This window comes from Heloderma suspectum, chromosome 4 (genome assembly GCF_057233095.1).
Source record: "Heloderma suspectum isolate Gila_16-S chromosome 4, 16-S_ref, whole genome shotgun sequence".
Taxonomy (NCBI): domain Eukaryota; kingdom Metazoa; phylum Chordata; class Lepidosauria; order Squamata; family Helodermatidae; genus Heloderma; species Heloderma suspectum.
Window position 1 is genome coordinate 216,768,942 of NC_139461.1, and position 17,761 is coordinate 216,786,702.

At 42.9% G+C, this 17,761-nt stretch overlaps 1 protein-coding gene across 1 annotated transcript; it reads right to left on the minus strand.

Annotated features, from left to right (window-relative positions):
- Window positions 1-732: 732 nt before the first annotated feature.
- DYNLT5 (dynein light chain Tctex-type family member 5) lies at window positions 733-11,323 on the minus strand. The gene is made up of 5 exons (XM_084852290.1): window positions 11,095-11,323; window positions 9,752-9,869; window positions 8,546-8,637; window positions 4,135-4,259; window positions 733-2,499 (listed from the first exon to the last, which is right to left on the minus strand). The coding sequence occupies exons 2-5, from the start codon at window positions 9,862-9,864 to the stop codon at window positions 2,296-2,298; spliced, it is 534 nt and encodes a 177-aa protein (XP_084708416.1). The 5' UTR covers window positions 9,865-9,869; window positions 11,095-11,323; the 3' UTR covers window positions 733-2,295.
- Window positions 11,324-17,761: the final 6,438 nt, after the last annotated feature.

Sequence of the window (17,761 nt, forward strand, 5' to 3'; positions counted from 1 at the left end):
TTATCTACAATGCTTTGGTTATGTATATATAGTTGAAAAAAAAGACTGCAGTCCCCACTGGCCCACTCTGGCTTGGAGTAAATGTACTTGAGTCAGTTTTGCAAGTGCCTAATGGATAATGCCTGTGACATCACTGTTCACAAGCAGTAACGTAGTGGCAAATTCAGAAGTGCAGGGTCCCTTCATGACAGTCACAGCCACGCCCCCCTTCTAAGATTGTACAACCTTGTAAGATATACAGCCTTCAACTGGGATCCCAAAACAGTGCAGCTGAGAGGAAGGCAGTGGTATTTCAATTGGACGTCTGAGAAAAAATGCAGGGGTGTTAAAATTTTTTATCACCCATCCACCCACATTTTAGGTTTTCAAAATATGATACTCTATGGAAGCTTCACCCTCTCAACTCATCCCTCATGGACAGATCCCTTCTCATTTAAACAGCCCCCTTGCACACTCCCTTAGCGCCCCAACATTACCTATTAGCCTTTCCTAAGCTCCTTCATTATATCTCTCCCATCCCGCAACAAAAATGACCACACACCCAGCTGGATTGAAACACACACACACCTTTCTCCTCTCCCCTCAACTGATTTTTTTCTGTTTCCCTTCCCTCCACCAGGGTTTGTTTGCCCAGATACATGCCAACCTTGTACCAAAAAAGTGTAGCTGACAGAGCAGGTTGCATTTGGCAGTTCTGCTTACTGTAGAAATTAATGTTCAAGAATCAACAGTGAAATCCAATGGGTCTTTATTTCAAATTAAATTTACAGAGATCTTGGGAAGGCAGCTAAGGCTGCAGTCCTATGCACACTTACCTGGGAGAAAGCGCAATTGGCAATTGAACATAGTGGGACTGACTTCTGAGTAAACATGCATAGGATTGTGTGATAAATCCTAAAAACTGGCACAAACCAGCCACCTGCCCTGCCCCATAAGTAAAAAATGGTGGCAGCACTCCCCCCCTCCACACTCTCTTGCTGCTGCCACGGCCAGCAGCGGCAGCCCTGAACGGGTGGCTGGTGTTGCAGAAGACAAGGGCAGCGTCGGGCATGCAGGCATGGAGCAGCGATGGGCAGAGAAGCCAAGAGCTGAGGAGGAGAAGGGGCAGGGGGAAGAGGAGGCTGCAGAGCTCCCTCAGGCTCCCTCTCTTGCTCACTCCCTTTGTCTGGCCAGCTCTGTGTCATAGACAAGAGGCAGCCAAGAGGCCGCTGCCGCACTTCCTCTGCTCCCTCCTCCTTCCCTAGCAGACTGCGACCCGGCTGGGGGCTGGCTTAAAAAAAAAAAGTGCGAAGCCCCGGTGCGACCTGCAACCACTATACCGCTGTTCACAAGTGACATAGCTCCTGCCATACTGTGACCCTAATACCAGAGATCAGCCATGGATGTGAATGGAAGCTGAAACTGACTATCCTCAAGTCAATTACAATGGAGCAAGATACCAGTGCTTTGCTTCCCTACCTTTTTAAAGAGCTAGATGATGCATGCACCTGTGTAAAAAGCTGAAACCAAACAGTCTAAAGGGAAAGTCTGAAGAAGTCCCCTGACAGTTTTGACCTGGACTGATTATTCAGACTTTTCCTGAAGACTTTAGCCAACTTGCTAAGCAAAACTGACATGCGATTTCTCCACACTTTTGGCTTCAGACTATTCAGTTTCAGCTACTGGACAAGCTCACTCTTAAGAAGCTGAGTGCTCCCTTGTATAGTGGAGGTGATATGAAGTGATTCTCTCTCTCAAAAAAGAAGAAGAAAAAGGGAATGCCAACATAGTTACCACCAGCACCACCTTTCACTGTGTGTGGTCTGGATAGGTTTGCCATCCCCTTTTGATTGGGACTTAAGTGCTGTCCTGCAAAGGCTAAAATGGAGTTCAAAGTTAAGGCAACAGGTACACACTCTGATCAGGTCAATAAGCACAAACAAAAGTGAAATGACTCTATATTTCAAGAATTTGTCATGTATTTAAACACAATTAATTAAACCTCATATACATACCTGCCTTAACATCCCTGTTATAATACTGAGAGTGCTCTTCTGGGAATGTGTATGTGACCAAACGCTTTGCTTACATGATAGCTGTGAGGATTGCACCAGTGGTATTAAGCCTTTAGTGCCCATGGAATACTCTGTTTAGCAATCCTGCATATATGCAGAGCAATCCTATGCAGGTTTACTCAGAAGTATGTCCTACTGTGTTCAATGGAGCTTACTCCCAGGTAAGTGTGCATAGGAGTGCAGCCTAAAAATGGTACCTAGCTATGGGTTTAGGCTAGATTTCATACTGAACTTTTTTTTGCTACTCAGAGTAAATAGCATAGACATTTGCAAGAGCAAAGAGTGATCTATTTTTGAAGGAGTATGAGCAAAACGTATCACTTGTAGTGTCCCAGAGGCACCTGCTTCCAATCAGCATGCTTTGCTTGTCTAGTTGTCCAATATATATAACCACAATAATTTTGTATCTTGGTATCATGAGGTCTTTTATCCGAGCCTTAATTACCTAAAAGAGAAAAGAAAAACCCCAACCATATGTTCTCACATGCAAACTGATACTCCAAGCTCCCAGTTACTATGGATGTTTTACTAGAAACAAATCCCACCAAGTCCAGTGGAGCTTATCCCAAGTATGTGTGATTAGGGTAGCAGCTTTAGCATTTCTGGAACTTGTGAGTGCCAACATGGAAACCCTCCATACGATCAGAGATATCAATCGGTGAGCTGTTTTAAAACATCAAAGCCTCCCTTCCCCCATCTGAAATGCCACTTCAGCAGTGTCCATGCCCAGCTAACTTGAACGAAAAACAACAATGACACATAAGGCACTCCAAGAGAAGATTTCAGTCCTCAATACAAGATGTTGAAACAGATTTCTCAGTATCAGCAATCATGGAAACCAGCTCTATCATTGTATCTGGGAGTGCTTTCACACTAGGGATTTAGTGTGGAACTGCCATGCTAAGTTCACCCACTTTTTATGAGGCATCCACCTGATGCTGTCATGTAATCATTGTCATCCTGCGTTTTCCCTACAGTTCCTCCATCTTTTCTCAGAATACAGGAAGCCTGACTTTTTCTAGAACAATGGAAGAGTAGTGCAGTCTCCACAGGTGCAAATGCCTTTAGCTCTACACTTCCATCTTTTAAAAAGAACAGGGTTTTGACTTGGGCAATGATATGTCAGGAAGATGAAGTTATCACAGCTTACCACACATTCTTTATAACCCTAGTGGTAGGCAGCATTATATGAACCTATTTGTTATTAATATTAACAGATTTTCTAATTAATGATAAGTGCTTTTCCAGCTACAATTTTTGGAAGGAGAGGTATAGCACTATAAACATTATACTCCTATAACGTTACCTTAAAAAAAAATCACTTTTAAAGACGTCTTTCCAGTCATCACCAACAACCATGTTGCTAAAATGCCGGTGATCTGGAAGTTTTTTTTAATCATTTTTAAAAAATAGCATTATTGTATTAGTGTTATAGCACTATAATACAGTGTTTTAAAAAAATTAATATTATAGCATTATAATGTTACAGCACTATACCTGCCTTTTATTTTAAAAAAACATAACCTAAAAAGTGTTTCAATGTTAATTAAAAGACTGATTAAAAAAAAATGAACAGGTTCACAAAACGGCACCCACCACAAGAGTTATAGTGAATGTCTGCTGATGTTCAAATGCCCCCACCTCTGCTGCAGCTATGTCACACTACTGGTGTGGATGGAACATAACAAGCCATACACATAGAAAACACACAACAGTCCCAATAATTTGGAAAGTCAATTGCAATTCCGCTTATAGCTCACAGCAGAAGAGCAATGCTACAGTAGCAGTAGGAGCCACCTGCCTGGAAGCAGCCTGGATACAAAGTAGTAGCTGGAGATTATGTTGTTGATATGAGAAAAGCCTGACCTAGAGGGGAACAAAATTATCTCCTTTTAAAAGCATCTTAATATTCCATTTTACAGATCTTAAAGTTAACCCCTGGTACTGAAAAGCCATTCCTGAGTTGAGACCAGAGCCAAATGAAGTATAGTATGGGCTTTTTTTTTGGACTGCGGAGATTTCTCTAAGATCTACCTCCCAATGCTTGTTTTTAAACTTTGCTTTACTAATAATTCTGTACCTCAGAGATGGTCTTTGTCATTTGTCTGCACAACTCTGCTTCATATTTTTCTTCTTGAAGATAACTTGCTACCACATCCTTCAAGATATTATTCACAGTGGCCACTGGAAAGCATTTTGCAGGACCTGAATTATGAAGACAGCTCACAGCATTATTTCAGAAGGCTGTAATATGATATACATTATAGCCATTAAGAAAAAGGACCAGTGTTTTTTTTTAAAAAAGGACTAGCAGTGAAACCAGTTTGGTATTCAAATTAGATCATAACTGAGTATTATTTTCTGATCCCAACAGTGTAGCAACTTAGAAAAAGCAGCAGTATTGGACTTATTTTTAAATCTGGTTAAAATGACTCAGATCTTGGTCAGTGAGGGTGAGTTTTGTGCCTCTCCCAAAGTTTTGAAGGAAGCAAATCACATACGTGGCTCTGGTGATGTGGTTACTTCCCACAGGCGCATGATCACCCCTTTCCGGGATGGATGCTGGTACAGGGGCACTGGTACAGCTATACTGGTACAGGGAGCAACCATACTGATGGCCATGGCCTTGCGATTCGCTTCCTTCAAATGTTATCACAAGTGACCTGGAAGCAGCCATGCTGCTCCTATTAATTTATGAACTGCTTCTTACTGTGCCCCTAGAAAAAGGTCCTGAAGACTGAAACTGAAGTGCTTTGTGGAAACTTACACAGAACTATTGATTTGTACATCTACTGCCATTGTAATCTTCTTGCGTGTTTTGGAGGATGTTCATGGGTTTCTTTTTTATTTTTAAATAAACTTCATTACTTACAAATTGCAAAGGAGGTTGGGGGAGAAGGGAGGGTTTTAAGGATAGGAATATCAAAAGAATTACGTAGCCAAAGCCTGCACCATGGTAGGATAATAGCCCCACTTATATGATGTTAAGCCTATGTTATGTGACATTACAGTGCAGCTTGAAATGAATGGTATTTTCTACTGAAAGTGGGCATTTTTATTTCTACACATATGCAGGCATGCCTCATACTGCAGAACTGCTGCTTGCTTTAATCTTTTGGAGCGATTTGCTCTGCTAGCATCTTTCTGGGATACACTTGTGCTCTGCAGGTCCCTCCTCAAGTTGTTTATGTGGATGTGTTTTGTTTTTTTTAATGAGGATCTGTTTTGTCTTTAATGCACCCATGTGATAAATAAATGTTTTAGATAGGACGGAACACAGGATTAATTGTTACGATTAATAAAACTTAAAAATAATAAAAAGAACGTTCTTTTTGTTTTTCCTCAGTTTATATTAGTATTGGTGTAATATTTATGATTTGCCAAGGTACTCAGCATTATACTTTTTAGAGTTATTTAATAAGATAAATCCATCTCTTAATCTCCAAAGCACAAGCATTCTTAATTTCTATTTCTATCTGCTCATGTGACATTGGATTCAACCCTGAGAGTGTATTCCAGCATGTATTTCTCAAATTATAATCAGATCTATGAATATGATGCTAAAAAGTGTTGTGGATCCTATAAAGGAAACTACATTTTATGCTCAGAATAATATGCGAGTTAGTCAGTTTTGGGGGAAACTTATGATTGATTCAGGGAACATTTCCCACTATGTGATATACAGATTATTAGGGAATTCAAAAATTAAAAAATATCTAAAGGGTTTGCACTCACAATCAAAATCTGAACTATTTTGCTTGCCAAGCAACTGGCAGTCTCAGAATCAACTGCATGCATGGTCAATCCTTTCAGAAATGCTTTTTTCCGTGTATGTCATATATATGTTATTACATTGCTCTCTCATGAACCTACCCAAACAATGAGATCATCCTTAAAGGCCTTTCTCCTCAGACTCCCATCCTTGGAGGTGAGGCAGCTGAAAACCAGGGAAATGGACTTATTGGTAGTGTTACCCCACTTGTGGAACTCTCTCCCCCAAAAGTTAATCTGATACCAAATCCTATGTCTTCCTGATCGCCAGGTAAAGAGCCTTAAACTGCCAGGCCTTTTTACAGCACTATTTTATTCATGTTTATGTGGACTGTGTCTCCACAACAACGGAAGGAAGCACGAATGGAGGAGTACCGGATTTTTTAAAAGGAATCAGCTTTCTTGTGCTTTGGTCCATGCAGGGCTACATGAGCAAGTTCTCCGCACTGGTAAAAATCGCTTCACAGAACATACTTCCTGGTGCGGGTGGGAGTCAACATCATCTGACTGGCTGGGGCTGCTCAACCAATGAGAGAGGCTTTCCCCTTCCCCCGCTTTCTCCTTTCCCCTGAAACTCCAGCTGCACCTACATTTCAGGAGCAAGGCTCACTGACCACAATGGGAGTTACTTCTGAGTAGACACATATGCTTGTGCTGGGAAAGGGGGGTGGTGACACCGGGATGGGAAATCAACCCCCTTTCTAACTGCAGGATCTCTATAAGGAAGGCGTGAAGTAGTTACTTCCTTAGGCAATAAACCAAGCCACAGAGAATCACAGGTTTGGTAAAGCGATGTACAGGTTTCAGGGAATCAGTGCTTTAAAATCTGTATTTCAGTTGAGGGGGATCTCTGTACATTCTGATGTGCCCAAGCCTCATTGAGCACAATGGGAGTTACTTCTGAGTAGACACTATTTGGTTTGTGCAGGAATCATAGGGAAGGGGCCTACAAGACCATCGAGCCCAACCCCCTGCTCAAAGCAGGAAGCCTGATTCCTAGGCGGTCTCCCATCCAACTACTAACCAGGGTTGACTCTAGGGATGTCAGAGAATTCCGCCACGGATTCCAGTGAGACCAGATTCTTTAGAATCCGGCCCCCTGGAATCCGTGGCAGAACGGCCTCCCGCCCCTCCCTGCGGAATGCCCCTGGGACGGAACTTACCTGGGGCAGATGCGGCTCTGGCGGCGGCTCCGGAGGCTCCGGCCGGTCTCCCGGCCGGCTGTGGCCAGGCTGCTGCAGCCGCCATTTGCGTTCTTGCAGCTGTGATAGGCTACGTAAATATTTACGTAGCCTATCACAGCATATAGAAGGGACGCAAATGGCGGCCGTTACTCCATTTGTGCCCCTGCTCTTTGCCGTGATAGGCTACGTAAGTATTTGCTTAGCCTATCGTGGTAAAGGCAGCCACACAAATGGCATAGTGGCCACCATTTGCGTGGCTGCCTTTACCGTGATAGGCTACATAAATATTTACGTAGCCTATCACGGCAAAGGGCAGGGGCGCAAATGGTGTAGCGGCTGCCATTTGCGTCCCTGCTCTTTGCTGTAAATACTTACGTAGCCTATCACGGCTGCTTGCAAGGAAGCATATGGCGGCCGCTATGACGGCTATTTGCGGCCGCAGCAGCCCGGCCGCAGTCAGAACTCCGGCTGTGGCTGGCCCTGGCCAGCGGCTCCACGAAGCCGGCTGGGGAGGGTTCTGGGGGGAGGGACAGAGCGCCTCCCCCCCACTGCGGATGCCCCAGCGCGGAGCCAGGTGAGTATTTTGTACATCCCTAGCTGACCCTGCTTACCTTCAGAGATCAGACAAGATCAGGCACATCCAGCCCTTTGCTCGTCTCATGGGAAACACACAGGAAACACCCCTTGACCAGGGTCAGGGTGAAAGGCACACCCCTGGGAAGGGCATATCTGAGTTCAATGCAGGGCACATAGCAACTATACCAGGGAGAACTCGACTTAAGGAAAAGAATCGGACTTTAAGCAGTCTCAGGAAATCTGGGTTTTCCCTGATAAGCTCTGGGGTGGCTGCTGGATGGCCATGATGTCATGTATCCGTAACAACCTCAGCATGCAGCCAGCTCGGAGTAAATCACTGGTGGAGACACTCCCGTGGTAGCAAGTCTCGTTGTGTTCAGTGGGGTCTACTGCCTCTGTGAACTACTATAGCTTTTGGCTACTTTCTTATACACACTTACATGACAGTAAGCCCCTAAACAAAGGAGTACTTACTTCTGCTGCATAGAATTGTGCTCTTAATTTGTTTTAATGTTGCCCTATTTTTAAAGCTGTTCTGCTGCTCTTATTAAGTAGTTAATAATTTTTAAGTAGTTAGTAATTTTAATGTGTTTTATTGTAAGCTGCTTTGGAAATTTTTAATTAAAGACAGGATATAAATTATCATAAAATAAATAAATATATCTCATGAACATTCTGGAAAATCAAAGGGAATTATCAATCTTGATGTGATCTTTGAAGAAATATATTCATTGCACAGCCTCCCTTGCGATGGAAGAGTTATAGTGAATGTGCTTCATACATTCCCCTTACTACTAGGAAATGTGAACTTTATTAAAGAACATACAATCTATGAAGGATTCAAATTATTCCACCCCTACCCCACCGCACATCCCTTCCCCAGTCTACTGCTGAAATAGGATAGAAGCCCTGAGAACCTTAAAAATGGGATTGGACTATTAGGGAGGAAGTGATACTTACTCAACTGGTACGTGTTCTCCATCTGAACAGCAGGACGAAGAATATCATCATGGTGTCCAGGTTCATCCATGTAAGACACTGTACTTATGGAGCTAAATTCAGTCCCCAACAATAACTGTATTAATTTCTATTTATTGAAAACTACATTGATTAATACCAAAAATGTGTGAAGCATCACTCTAAAAAGGAGTCTTGTTGCATCTTAAAAACTAATTAAATGCATGCATCTGATGAAGTGGATGTAGGCCATGAAAGCTTATGCCATAATAACTTTGTTAATCTTTAAGGTGCCACAAGATGCTTTGTTGTTTATACTGTAACAGACCAATATGGCTACCCCTCTCTAGACATCACTCTAAAAAGTGTACAATTTATTTATTTATTTAAAATATTTTTTAGCCACCTTTCAGACCTTGTCAAACAGAGATTTATGATATGTCAAGTCCCTTTGAGCTTGTCATGCACAACCTTTTAGGGAAAGACCATATCAACTACAGTATGAGATTTCACCCATTCATTAGATGAGAATGAAGTTGGGCAACATCACAGAAATGGGCAGAGAGTTTAAACCATTCTCTGCAATGACACTGGGTACCTGTATTTTTAGACAAAACAGACAGTGACATATCTGCAATACTATGTGCACTTATTTGGGGGTAAGTCCAATTGAAACCAGTGGGACTTACATCTGAGTAAACAGGTGAAGGACTCAAGCTCGCCAAAGTCCTCTGGTTCAAGTACTGCTATTTCTTTCAATTTTCCCCTTCCTCTCACCTCTCCTCACACCATAGTACATGATGATGGAAGTATTTGACTGTGCATGCCCAGTTAAGGCAGAACTACATGCTATGAAGCAAATGTTTAACTCCTTTCACCCTGTTAAGTTCTCGAAATCCAAATGCTATGCACACTTTATTGCTATAAGTGCAGCATGAGAAAATGTCCCCCTCACCATCCTTGACTCAACACAGATCTAAGAAGTGCCCAGCTTCATTACCTAAAATGGACACAAAATAGTAAACAGCTGAAAGGCATATGGGTTCCCACCCATCACCAGACACTCCAATGTATGACAATAAGAACTGAACATGACATATGTAAAAAGACTTAGGAGCTTTTCTTATACTGTTCAGATGAAATAATCTAACAAAGCTACCAGAGATTTAGTGGGAAAAGAAGTCAGAAAATAGTACAGGTGCTACTCACTCTTTGGTTTTTCCAGTTAATTCTTTTGCCTTGATCTCATGGCTCCCTAAAGAGGAAATGCTGCCTCTTTTCTTTAACAAGCGGGGTGCTTTATCCTTCATTGTGTCTGACATGTTTACTAGACACAGGAAAATATTTTTAAAAACATAACTGAGACTTGAAAAGATATTGGCAGCTGGTATACAGAAGCATACCCGTGTTTTTACAAAATCAAGTAACAGAGTCTTTGAAAACTGAAGAGGCAGAGAGAATGGTCATACCTGTGTGCCGCCTCCCCCAAACTCTTGGTAGAAATGGTCATGGGGCCACTTAATTATGTAAATTATTATTATTAAATTTATGCATTGCTTCCCCCACTGCAAAAAGCAGTCTCAAAGTGACTTACGTACACAAATGCAGAAATCCATAATTAATATATCAATAATAATAAATTGTGAAAAGATTAACACACCAAATAAAACTGGCTAGAGGTGCCCATTATTTACTGCTGCTGTGACCAGGGGAGTGGAACTGAGGATCATCTGTGATCTCTAGAGGTGGGCTCACTGGTCCTCACAACAGGTGAGATTCACAACTCTCCCTTCCTACTTTGCAACTGAAGCGATGGCAAGGGGGGAGTAGCTAGACTCAGGGTGCTTCGACGAGGCTGTTACTGTGCAATCATACTGCCTCTTTCACAGACTGTACGGGGGTCCTGCCGTCATTGCCTTCCATTTGCAACCCTCCCGTGTTTTCCCACTGCTTCTTCCGCCCCTTGCCACAGAGTCAGTTAAGGATGGGATAGCTGCACAGTGTCTTTTGACTGGCAGTGCTAGAAGCCTCCACCTGGAAGCACGCTAAACCACCCATGTCCCCCGCCCCGCGCTTCTGTGCCACATGAGCTGTCCCTGTGGTATGCTTTGTACACACATATCGCAAGCGCACAAAGCAGCAAATGGGCAATGAGAAAAAGACAGAGGATGTACAATTCAGCGGTAAAGAAGCTCTGTCATCATTCTGTACACAGACATGGAGCATACGGATTAACACCTGTTTCCCGGCAGGGGGGCGCCTGTGCCTTCAACAGGTGCACGACAGGCAGAAAAGCAACAGGTGAAGGTTTCCTTAGTCTTGCAAGGTTTCCTGTCTCTCGTGCAGCTATTACAAACGCACAGGAACCCTGCCAGTGCCACGCGGGGAAGGAGACAATCCGACACAGCGCCGTGCGTTTGTAGGGCTCCACTCCACAACGATGCGTGGCTTTCCCCCCGACGGGGGCCAGGCTAGCCCACGTCCGCTCCCCGCGGGTTCCGTCAGGCCCTCACGAGCTGCCTAGCCTGCAGCACTCAGTGGCGCGTTCTTACCTTTCCCGCGGCAGCAGCCGGGCAAGCCGGAGCTGTTGCTGGTTTCCAGGGCGACTCTAGCCAGCCGCCGCTGACGGGAGAGCGCCGAAGGGCGGCCTCGGCGCCGTCCCCGCCCCACGGGCGAGGAGAGGGGGGGGGGGCGGAACCGCCTCGGGGCGGGGAAGGAGGCGGCTCTTCTCCGCTTTGCACGGGCGCACGAAGTGGGTCAAGCCGCTGCCCGACGCCCTTTCGCCGGGAGACAAAGGCGGGCCGCGCGCGTCCGAGGGGGGAGACTTCGTGCAGCTGCCGCCCCCGCGCGCATGGCCCGCCCCCTCTGTCCCTCCGCAGCCTCTTTCTAAGGCCCATCTGCAAAGCCGAGCCAGCTCCGCAAGCGCCCGTTTCTTCCCCCGCGCCAGCGGGGCAACGTCCGCCTCAGCTGCTGGTGGCTTGCACTGGTCTTCGGAGGCTCCTCAGGCCCTGCCTTGTTTTCTGTGGCGTCTTGGTATTGCCTGCGGGTAACTGGGTTCGGTCAGGGCAATTCTGATGCTCACATTGGTGCCCGCCTAGAAAGAAGCATTCCAATCAAAACCAACAGCCTCCTTCCTATAGATATTAGAATATAACAGTTTATGTCACAGGTGGTTTCTGTATATGGTGTAGAAAACAGATGATGAGTGTACAGATTCTGCACATCTCTCTCTCTCTCTCTCTCTCTCTCTCTCGCTTCTTGAAGTGTACTTGTGATGGGCTAGCACAAAATAACACTCTGCAATTATTCTTCCTTCCCCAAGTCTGGCTTGTGAGTGTTTCTTAAGTTTTGCCCTATTGTTCATGTCTGTATAACAAGTATCTCTCATAAAATTTTGCCACCTCAACAATTAGACTGGTAAGCCTGTCATTTTTGCGGTCTCTGGGATCTCCTCTCTTAAAAACTGGGGTGCTTCCAAACAAGGCATTTATTTTGCCATCACCCTACCTCATTCACAGAATTTTACAGGGGGTCCAAATGACGTCGTATTTCTTTCGTAACCCTCCTGTGTTTTCCCAGCACTTCTCTCTCTCCCCTCCCCCCCCATTGCAAACAATCTGTTAAGGAAAAAAAGATGGAATTGCTGCACAGTGCCTTTTGGCTGCTAGTGCTAGGAGTCCTGGAAGCACCCTTGGTATGATAATACTAGATTCCCAACCATAAAGCTAACCAGCAAAAAAAAAAAAAAGCTAACCATAAAGCTAACCACATCCCAGGGGCCATAGGATTGTTCAGATTCCCCCTTTTGAGGTCAGAGACACTGCTCCAACCCCGGGAGGGGGAGTTGGCGATCTGGCCCCCCTCCTCTCGCAGCTGGCAGGGAAAGAACTGCGCTGGCTGTCCTCTGAGGTTGGAAAAGGGGGCATTCCAGTGGAGAGGGGAGGAGACTGGAGAGGCCAGGATAGGAGTTATCCTGAGCCTCTTCCAGCCTCCTTCCCTCCCACTCCTACGTATCTTCACTAGCGAAATCTGCAGGGTGGAAGAATGGGGAGGCAAAGATTGCCTCTGCTGCTCTTTCCACCCTACATTAGATGATGGGATGCCTCCAGGTTCAGGGACTTCTGATTACTGAGGGCACAATCGGTAGGACTGCACGCTAATTGACTTTCTGTCATTTCTTCTTGGAAGTCTGATCATTTCCTCAATATCAATAAAAAAAAATTCTTGGATTGCTTTGCTTTCCATGTTTCACCAGTATGTAACATATGAAGCTGCTTTGTATTGACCATGTTCAGATGATCAAATATCAGCTTAATAAGCCAAAATATGAACGAGCCTCCTACAGCCTCACACAGCTATTTCATTTCTCCCTTCATATGAGAGAAAAACGACACTGCAGTTAACTATAGCTTTCTGTTAACGTCTGAATTGGGAAACTTGGTAAATTGCTTCCAAATAAGCCAAGATATGAAGCCATGGTTTAAAGTCAGCATGATTGGAAGCCATTAACCATAGTTTCCGAGTCTGGATGTAATGGGAAGCTAGAATTAACAGCAGCTGTGTCCAAGAGCATAAAGTTTGTTCATATCTCAGCTTACCAAATTGAGATTTGATTGAATGTATCTATTGTGTCAGACCATTGTCTATCTGGCCCAGTACTGGCCACTCAGGGTGCAGTCCTATGGACTGCATCCTCACTGCTTGGAAGCCCCTGAACTGAGAGGCTTCCGAGATTTGTAAGCCCTGCCGGGCTGAAGCCAGCAGGGCAGAAGAATGGCAGAGGCAATCTTTGCCTCCCTATCCTCTGATCTCCTTTATTTTTGCTAGATGGGCTTTTCAACCCATCCAGCAAGGGCACTTTGGAGGGGGAGGAAAGGAAGCTGGAGGATGCTCAGGCTAAATCATATCCTAGCCACTCTGGTCTCCTCCCCTCCCTATCCATCAGAATACCCCCTTTCCCCCCTCTCCAAGTTTGATTTTTCCGACCTTGGAGAGGCAGCCAGTGTGGTTCTCCCTGTGCCTGCTGCAATTTGGGTGGGAGTAAGATCTCCGACTCCCACTTCTGAGATCGGAGCACTGTCTCTGACCTTGGAAATGGTTTTTCTGAACCATCCTATGGTTCCTGGGATGCTCGCCCAGGGACCATAGGATGGCTCTCTTAGTGGCTGTCCAGGATCTGAGGTAGAAGATTGTAATCTAAGATCCTTTTAACTGCAGATGCTGATATTGAAGCAGAGGCCTTATGCATGCAAAGCATGTGGTCTATCGTTGTTGTTCAGTCGTTCAGTCGTGTCCGACTCTTCGTGACCCCATGGACCATAGCACACCAGGCCTTCCTGTCCTGCGCTCTCTCCCGGAGCGTGCTCAAGTTCATATTCATTGCATCGGTGATGCTATCTAGCCATCTCATCCTCTGCCATCCCCTTCTCCTTTTGCCTTCAGTCTTTCCCAGCATCAGGGTCTTTTCTCTCACCAGAGAGTTTTCTCTTCGCATTAGGTAGCCAAAATATTTGAGCTTCAGTTTCAGTATCTGTCCTTCCAATGAGCACTCAAGGTTGATTTCCTTTAGGATTGACTGATTTGACCTCCTTGCAGTCCAGGGGACTCGTAAGAGTCTTCTCCAGCACCACAGTTCGAAAGCATCAATTCTTCGGCGCTCAGCCTTCCTTATAGTCCAGCTCTCACAGCCATACATTACTAATAACTCCCTTTAATATGTTCACTAGCCCTAAGCCTTATATGCATTATAGCAGCTGCAGCTATTAGGAAGTGTTGGCTAAAAGAACTCAGCCTTTGTCTCCCATTTTTAGTTTCTCTCACCCTCCATCTCATGTCAGTTCTGCTTAAATTATAAGATTCTGGACAGGGACTCTGTGTAGTTAGTTGTTTTATGTACAGTGCCTAGCATAAATAGGATTATTATTTATTAACAGTGAAATCCTACATATGTCTATTCAGAAGTATCCCCACTTAGTTCAATGGAACTTACTCCCATGTAAGCGTATATTGGATTCCAGTCTAAATGTATTTCAAATGCTAGGAAGAAAAAAAATCAGCTCAAATGTACAACGTTGTTTTTAGATTTCTCATTTATTTTGAAGGGGGAAAAAAATCACATCTCAATTACAACTCATTCATTATTTAATTTTGTCCTTATGTATAGAATTTAATAAACTTTGTTCTGAAATGGGGACCCTATTTGTTGTATAATAGTATGTATGATAAATAATTGCATATTCAGGATTTTGTGAAAGGGATGATTAGGGAGAAATCATGAAGGAAAGACATTTATAAAAATCATTATTTACAAAAAAAAATAGACATTTGTATTCTAATCTATAAAGAAAGAAACATTGAAAAAATGTGGTTTTATGATTATCTTCAACAACACAACACATTCATATTACCAGTGGTCAGATACAAAGCTTTGCTGCAATGCTTCTGATGCAACAAACTTTTATATAGTTTACAATTCGTCTCTGATACCATCAGGTTAGCAGCAAAGCTTTCATCACAGACTAAGCAGTAAACAGGGCCAACTAGACTAGAAGGATAGTATATTTCATTTCACACATAGTCTGAGAAGTCCAGACTTTTTAAACTTAAATGTTTAAAAATATACATGTGTATTTTCAGTCCACAAATATCTATAAACAGTTTATACACAAGATATTTTTTAAAATATAAAATGATATAGTTTGATATCTGATAAAACACCAGGGAATCTAATTCAGGTCTCAGATTTCCTTTTGAGTTGAAGTCACAGCTAAGAATTAAAACCCAAGACCTGCAAATCCTTATATACATGCTTAATTGCATGCAGGCAAACAGCGCTTTTGAAAACGTGTACATCACTTTGGCAGGATTGGAGTTTAACATTTCAGTTTATCTGAGCCTGTAAAACAAAAATGTGCATACCTACAAATGATTTATCGGCCATAAAACATAGATTATCTTTTGAAAATCCATCTCCCCTTCTAAGGCACCAGTATGACTGGTGTTCCTAGGTGTCCAGTTGAGAAATGGTGTGGTAGTGTTGAAAGCTCCATGTATTGGAGGTAAGAGTTAAGCAGCTGTATCCCATATACACACTAATTTGAAACACAGATTATGAACGTTTAACATTCTCAGTGTCACTAAAAAGGCAGCTTGGCCTGTAGTGAAATCCTGCTCATGTATAAACCTTTGAACATCATCAACTAGTAAATCAAAAGTAAGATTCCAGCAGGAGTAACAGTGATGCTTTCAAACAATCAAAAGAGATCAATTATGCTGTGTTATTTTATATTTCTAAGCACATCATGGGGCAAAATACTGACCAACATAAGATGTGTGGTATCACTAGAAATGACCCTTGCATAAACTTGCAAGAAAACAATTCCAGCTTTGGTATAGGCCAAGGCTGGAATTTTCACATGGGAAAAAAAATTATTATGATATTGTATTTTGAAGTAATTACACATTTTGTTTATCATGGTAAACTTCCAAATTAAGAATTTAACAAGAACAAATTTGGACAAACAATGCATATTAAGAACAACAAATAAGTCTACATTTCAGTACACTGAACTGACTGCACCCAAATAGATGTGAAATGTCTGAATGAGACTGTGTTATTATTACTATGTTTAGTTAAAAAAAACCCTAACTTTTCCAGAGTTTCTATATATGCAGAGCTATAATGTAACTTCTAATAAAGTTGTATACAGAAACTCTTGGTTTTTCTACTAATCTACTGTAAAGGTAGAAAATTGAGGAACTAGATGACAGGGAAGCTGTCACTACAGTTATTCTAAACCTTTTAAATAAAAGAATTATTTCAATTTTCTTGTCAGGCTTTTTAAAAATATTGATCGCTTTCATGATCCAGCCATTTCAAAGTGTTATTCATATAAAAGATATAGTACTGATTGTTCACATAATTCTCATGGTAGAAGAATCCCAGAAAGCACCATCAACACATTTGCACTGGGTCATTCAGGAGTGGCTTTCTCTATTTGCATCTTGTTTAAGATTAGCAATAGGGTTGGGTTGATTAACTGAGTTCCAAAGACCCCTGTTAGGCATATCCAAAAGTTACTGTGTGCACACCGAGATATCTTTGGGTTGTTGTTTCCAGCAGAAGTCTCTTTGTGCCACGTTGGAGGTCACTTATGAAGTGCTCCATGGGATTCAGGAGCAGCATACCTGGTGATGTTTCTGAAAGGGGAGCTTGGAAGGAGCTCACCATGTAGTGATTTAATTCGGGGCCATTGTCATCAGCATTTGGTTTTCATTTTTTCAAATATATAGCTAAGAATAAAAGTTCTATTTTATTTCTCACTTTAAGGGCAAAACATTTTTAAGTCGCATTTTCTTTATTGCATAAAAAGTACATATAATTATTTTTGGAGGAAGGAGTGTCAAAAGATGCAATTTGGATGCCCAACTCTTGGATATGTGGCACCGCCAAGTAGCAGGCTATCTCACAATGTTTGTGTCTATAGTGAGTTCTGCTAAATGTTTTTAAGGGTGCAATCCTATGGAGACAGTCATCAGCCTCCAAACTTGGAGGCTGACGACTATCCAATGCAGGGTAGCCATAGCACAGAGGTGATCCTCTCCTCCATGCTCCAGCTGCCTGCATTTCTGGCTAAGTACAAAAAAGGGCCACAGTTGTAGAAACCAATAGGAAATTTGCAAACAAGCACAGAACTGTGAGAGGGTCAGGTTATGCTAGTGTAATATTGTAACAATAAGAAAATTCAGTACAAAAAAGGATTGTTGTTAGAACAATATAATTATACATATGAAAACAATGTGAATACAATTGTACATATATTGGTGAATAACAGAAGCATCTGTATCACAGCTGTATACAGTATCGCAGTATCTGGCCTATTTTCCATGTCTTTTGGTTATCAGGATTCCTTCACATTTGAAAGACACCAGGGACTTTATTAACAAGGTAGAGGGCATGAAAATTCCTTCAGAGGCTGTCTTGGTAACTATGGATGTTCATTCCTTATACACCAATACAAGGAGGCACGTTATGATAGTTGACTCTTTCCTTGATACTAGGGACGATCTTTCTTCCCCCACATATTTCCTTATGGAATTAGTGGATATTGTTCTTGAGAAAAACTAATTCAGATTCTCTCAACAATTTTATTTTTAAATTAGAGTAGCAACAATGGGGAGTCCTTTTGCCCCAAGTGTGGCTAATTTATTCATGGCATT

Coding starts and splice junctions, on each gene's coding strand:
- DYNLT5 (XM_084852290.1), bottom strand. CDS start 9,864: ATGTCAGACACAATGAAGGATAAAGCACCCCGCTTGTTAAAGAAAAGA. Junction 8,638..9,751: donor TTAACTGGAAAAACCAAAGA/GTGAGTAGCACC, acceptor GACTGAATTTAG/CTCCATAAGTACAGTGTCTT. Junction 2,500..4,134: donor TGACAAAGACCATCTCTGAG/GTACAGAATTAT, acceptor TTTCTCTTTTAG/GTAATTAAGGCTCGGATAAA.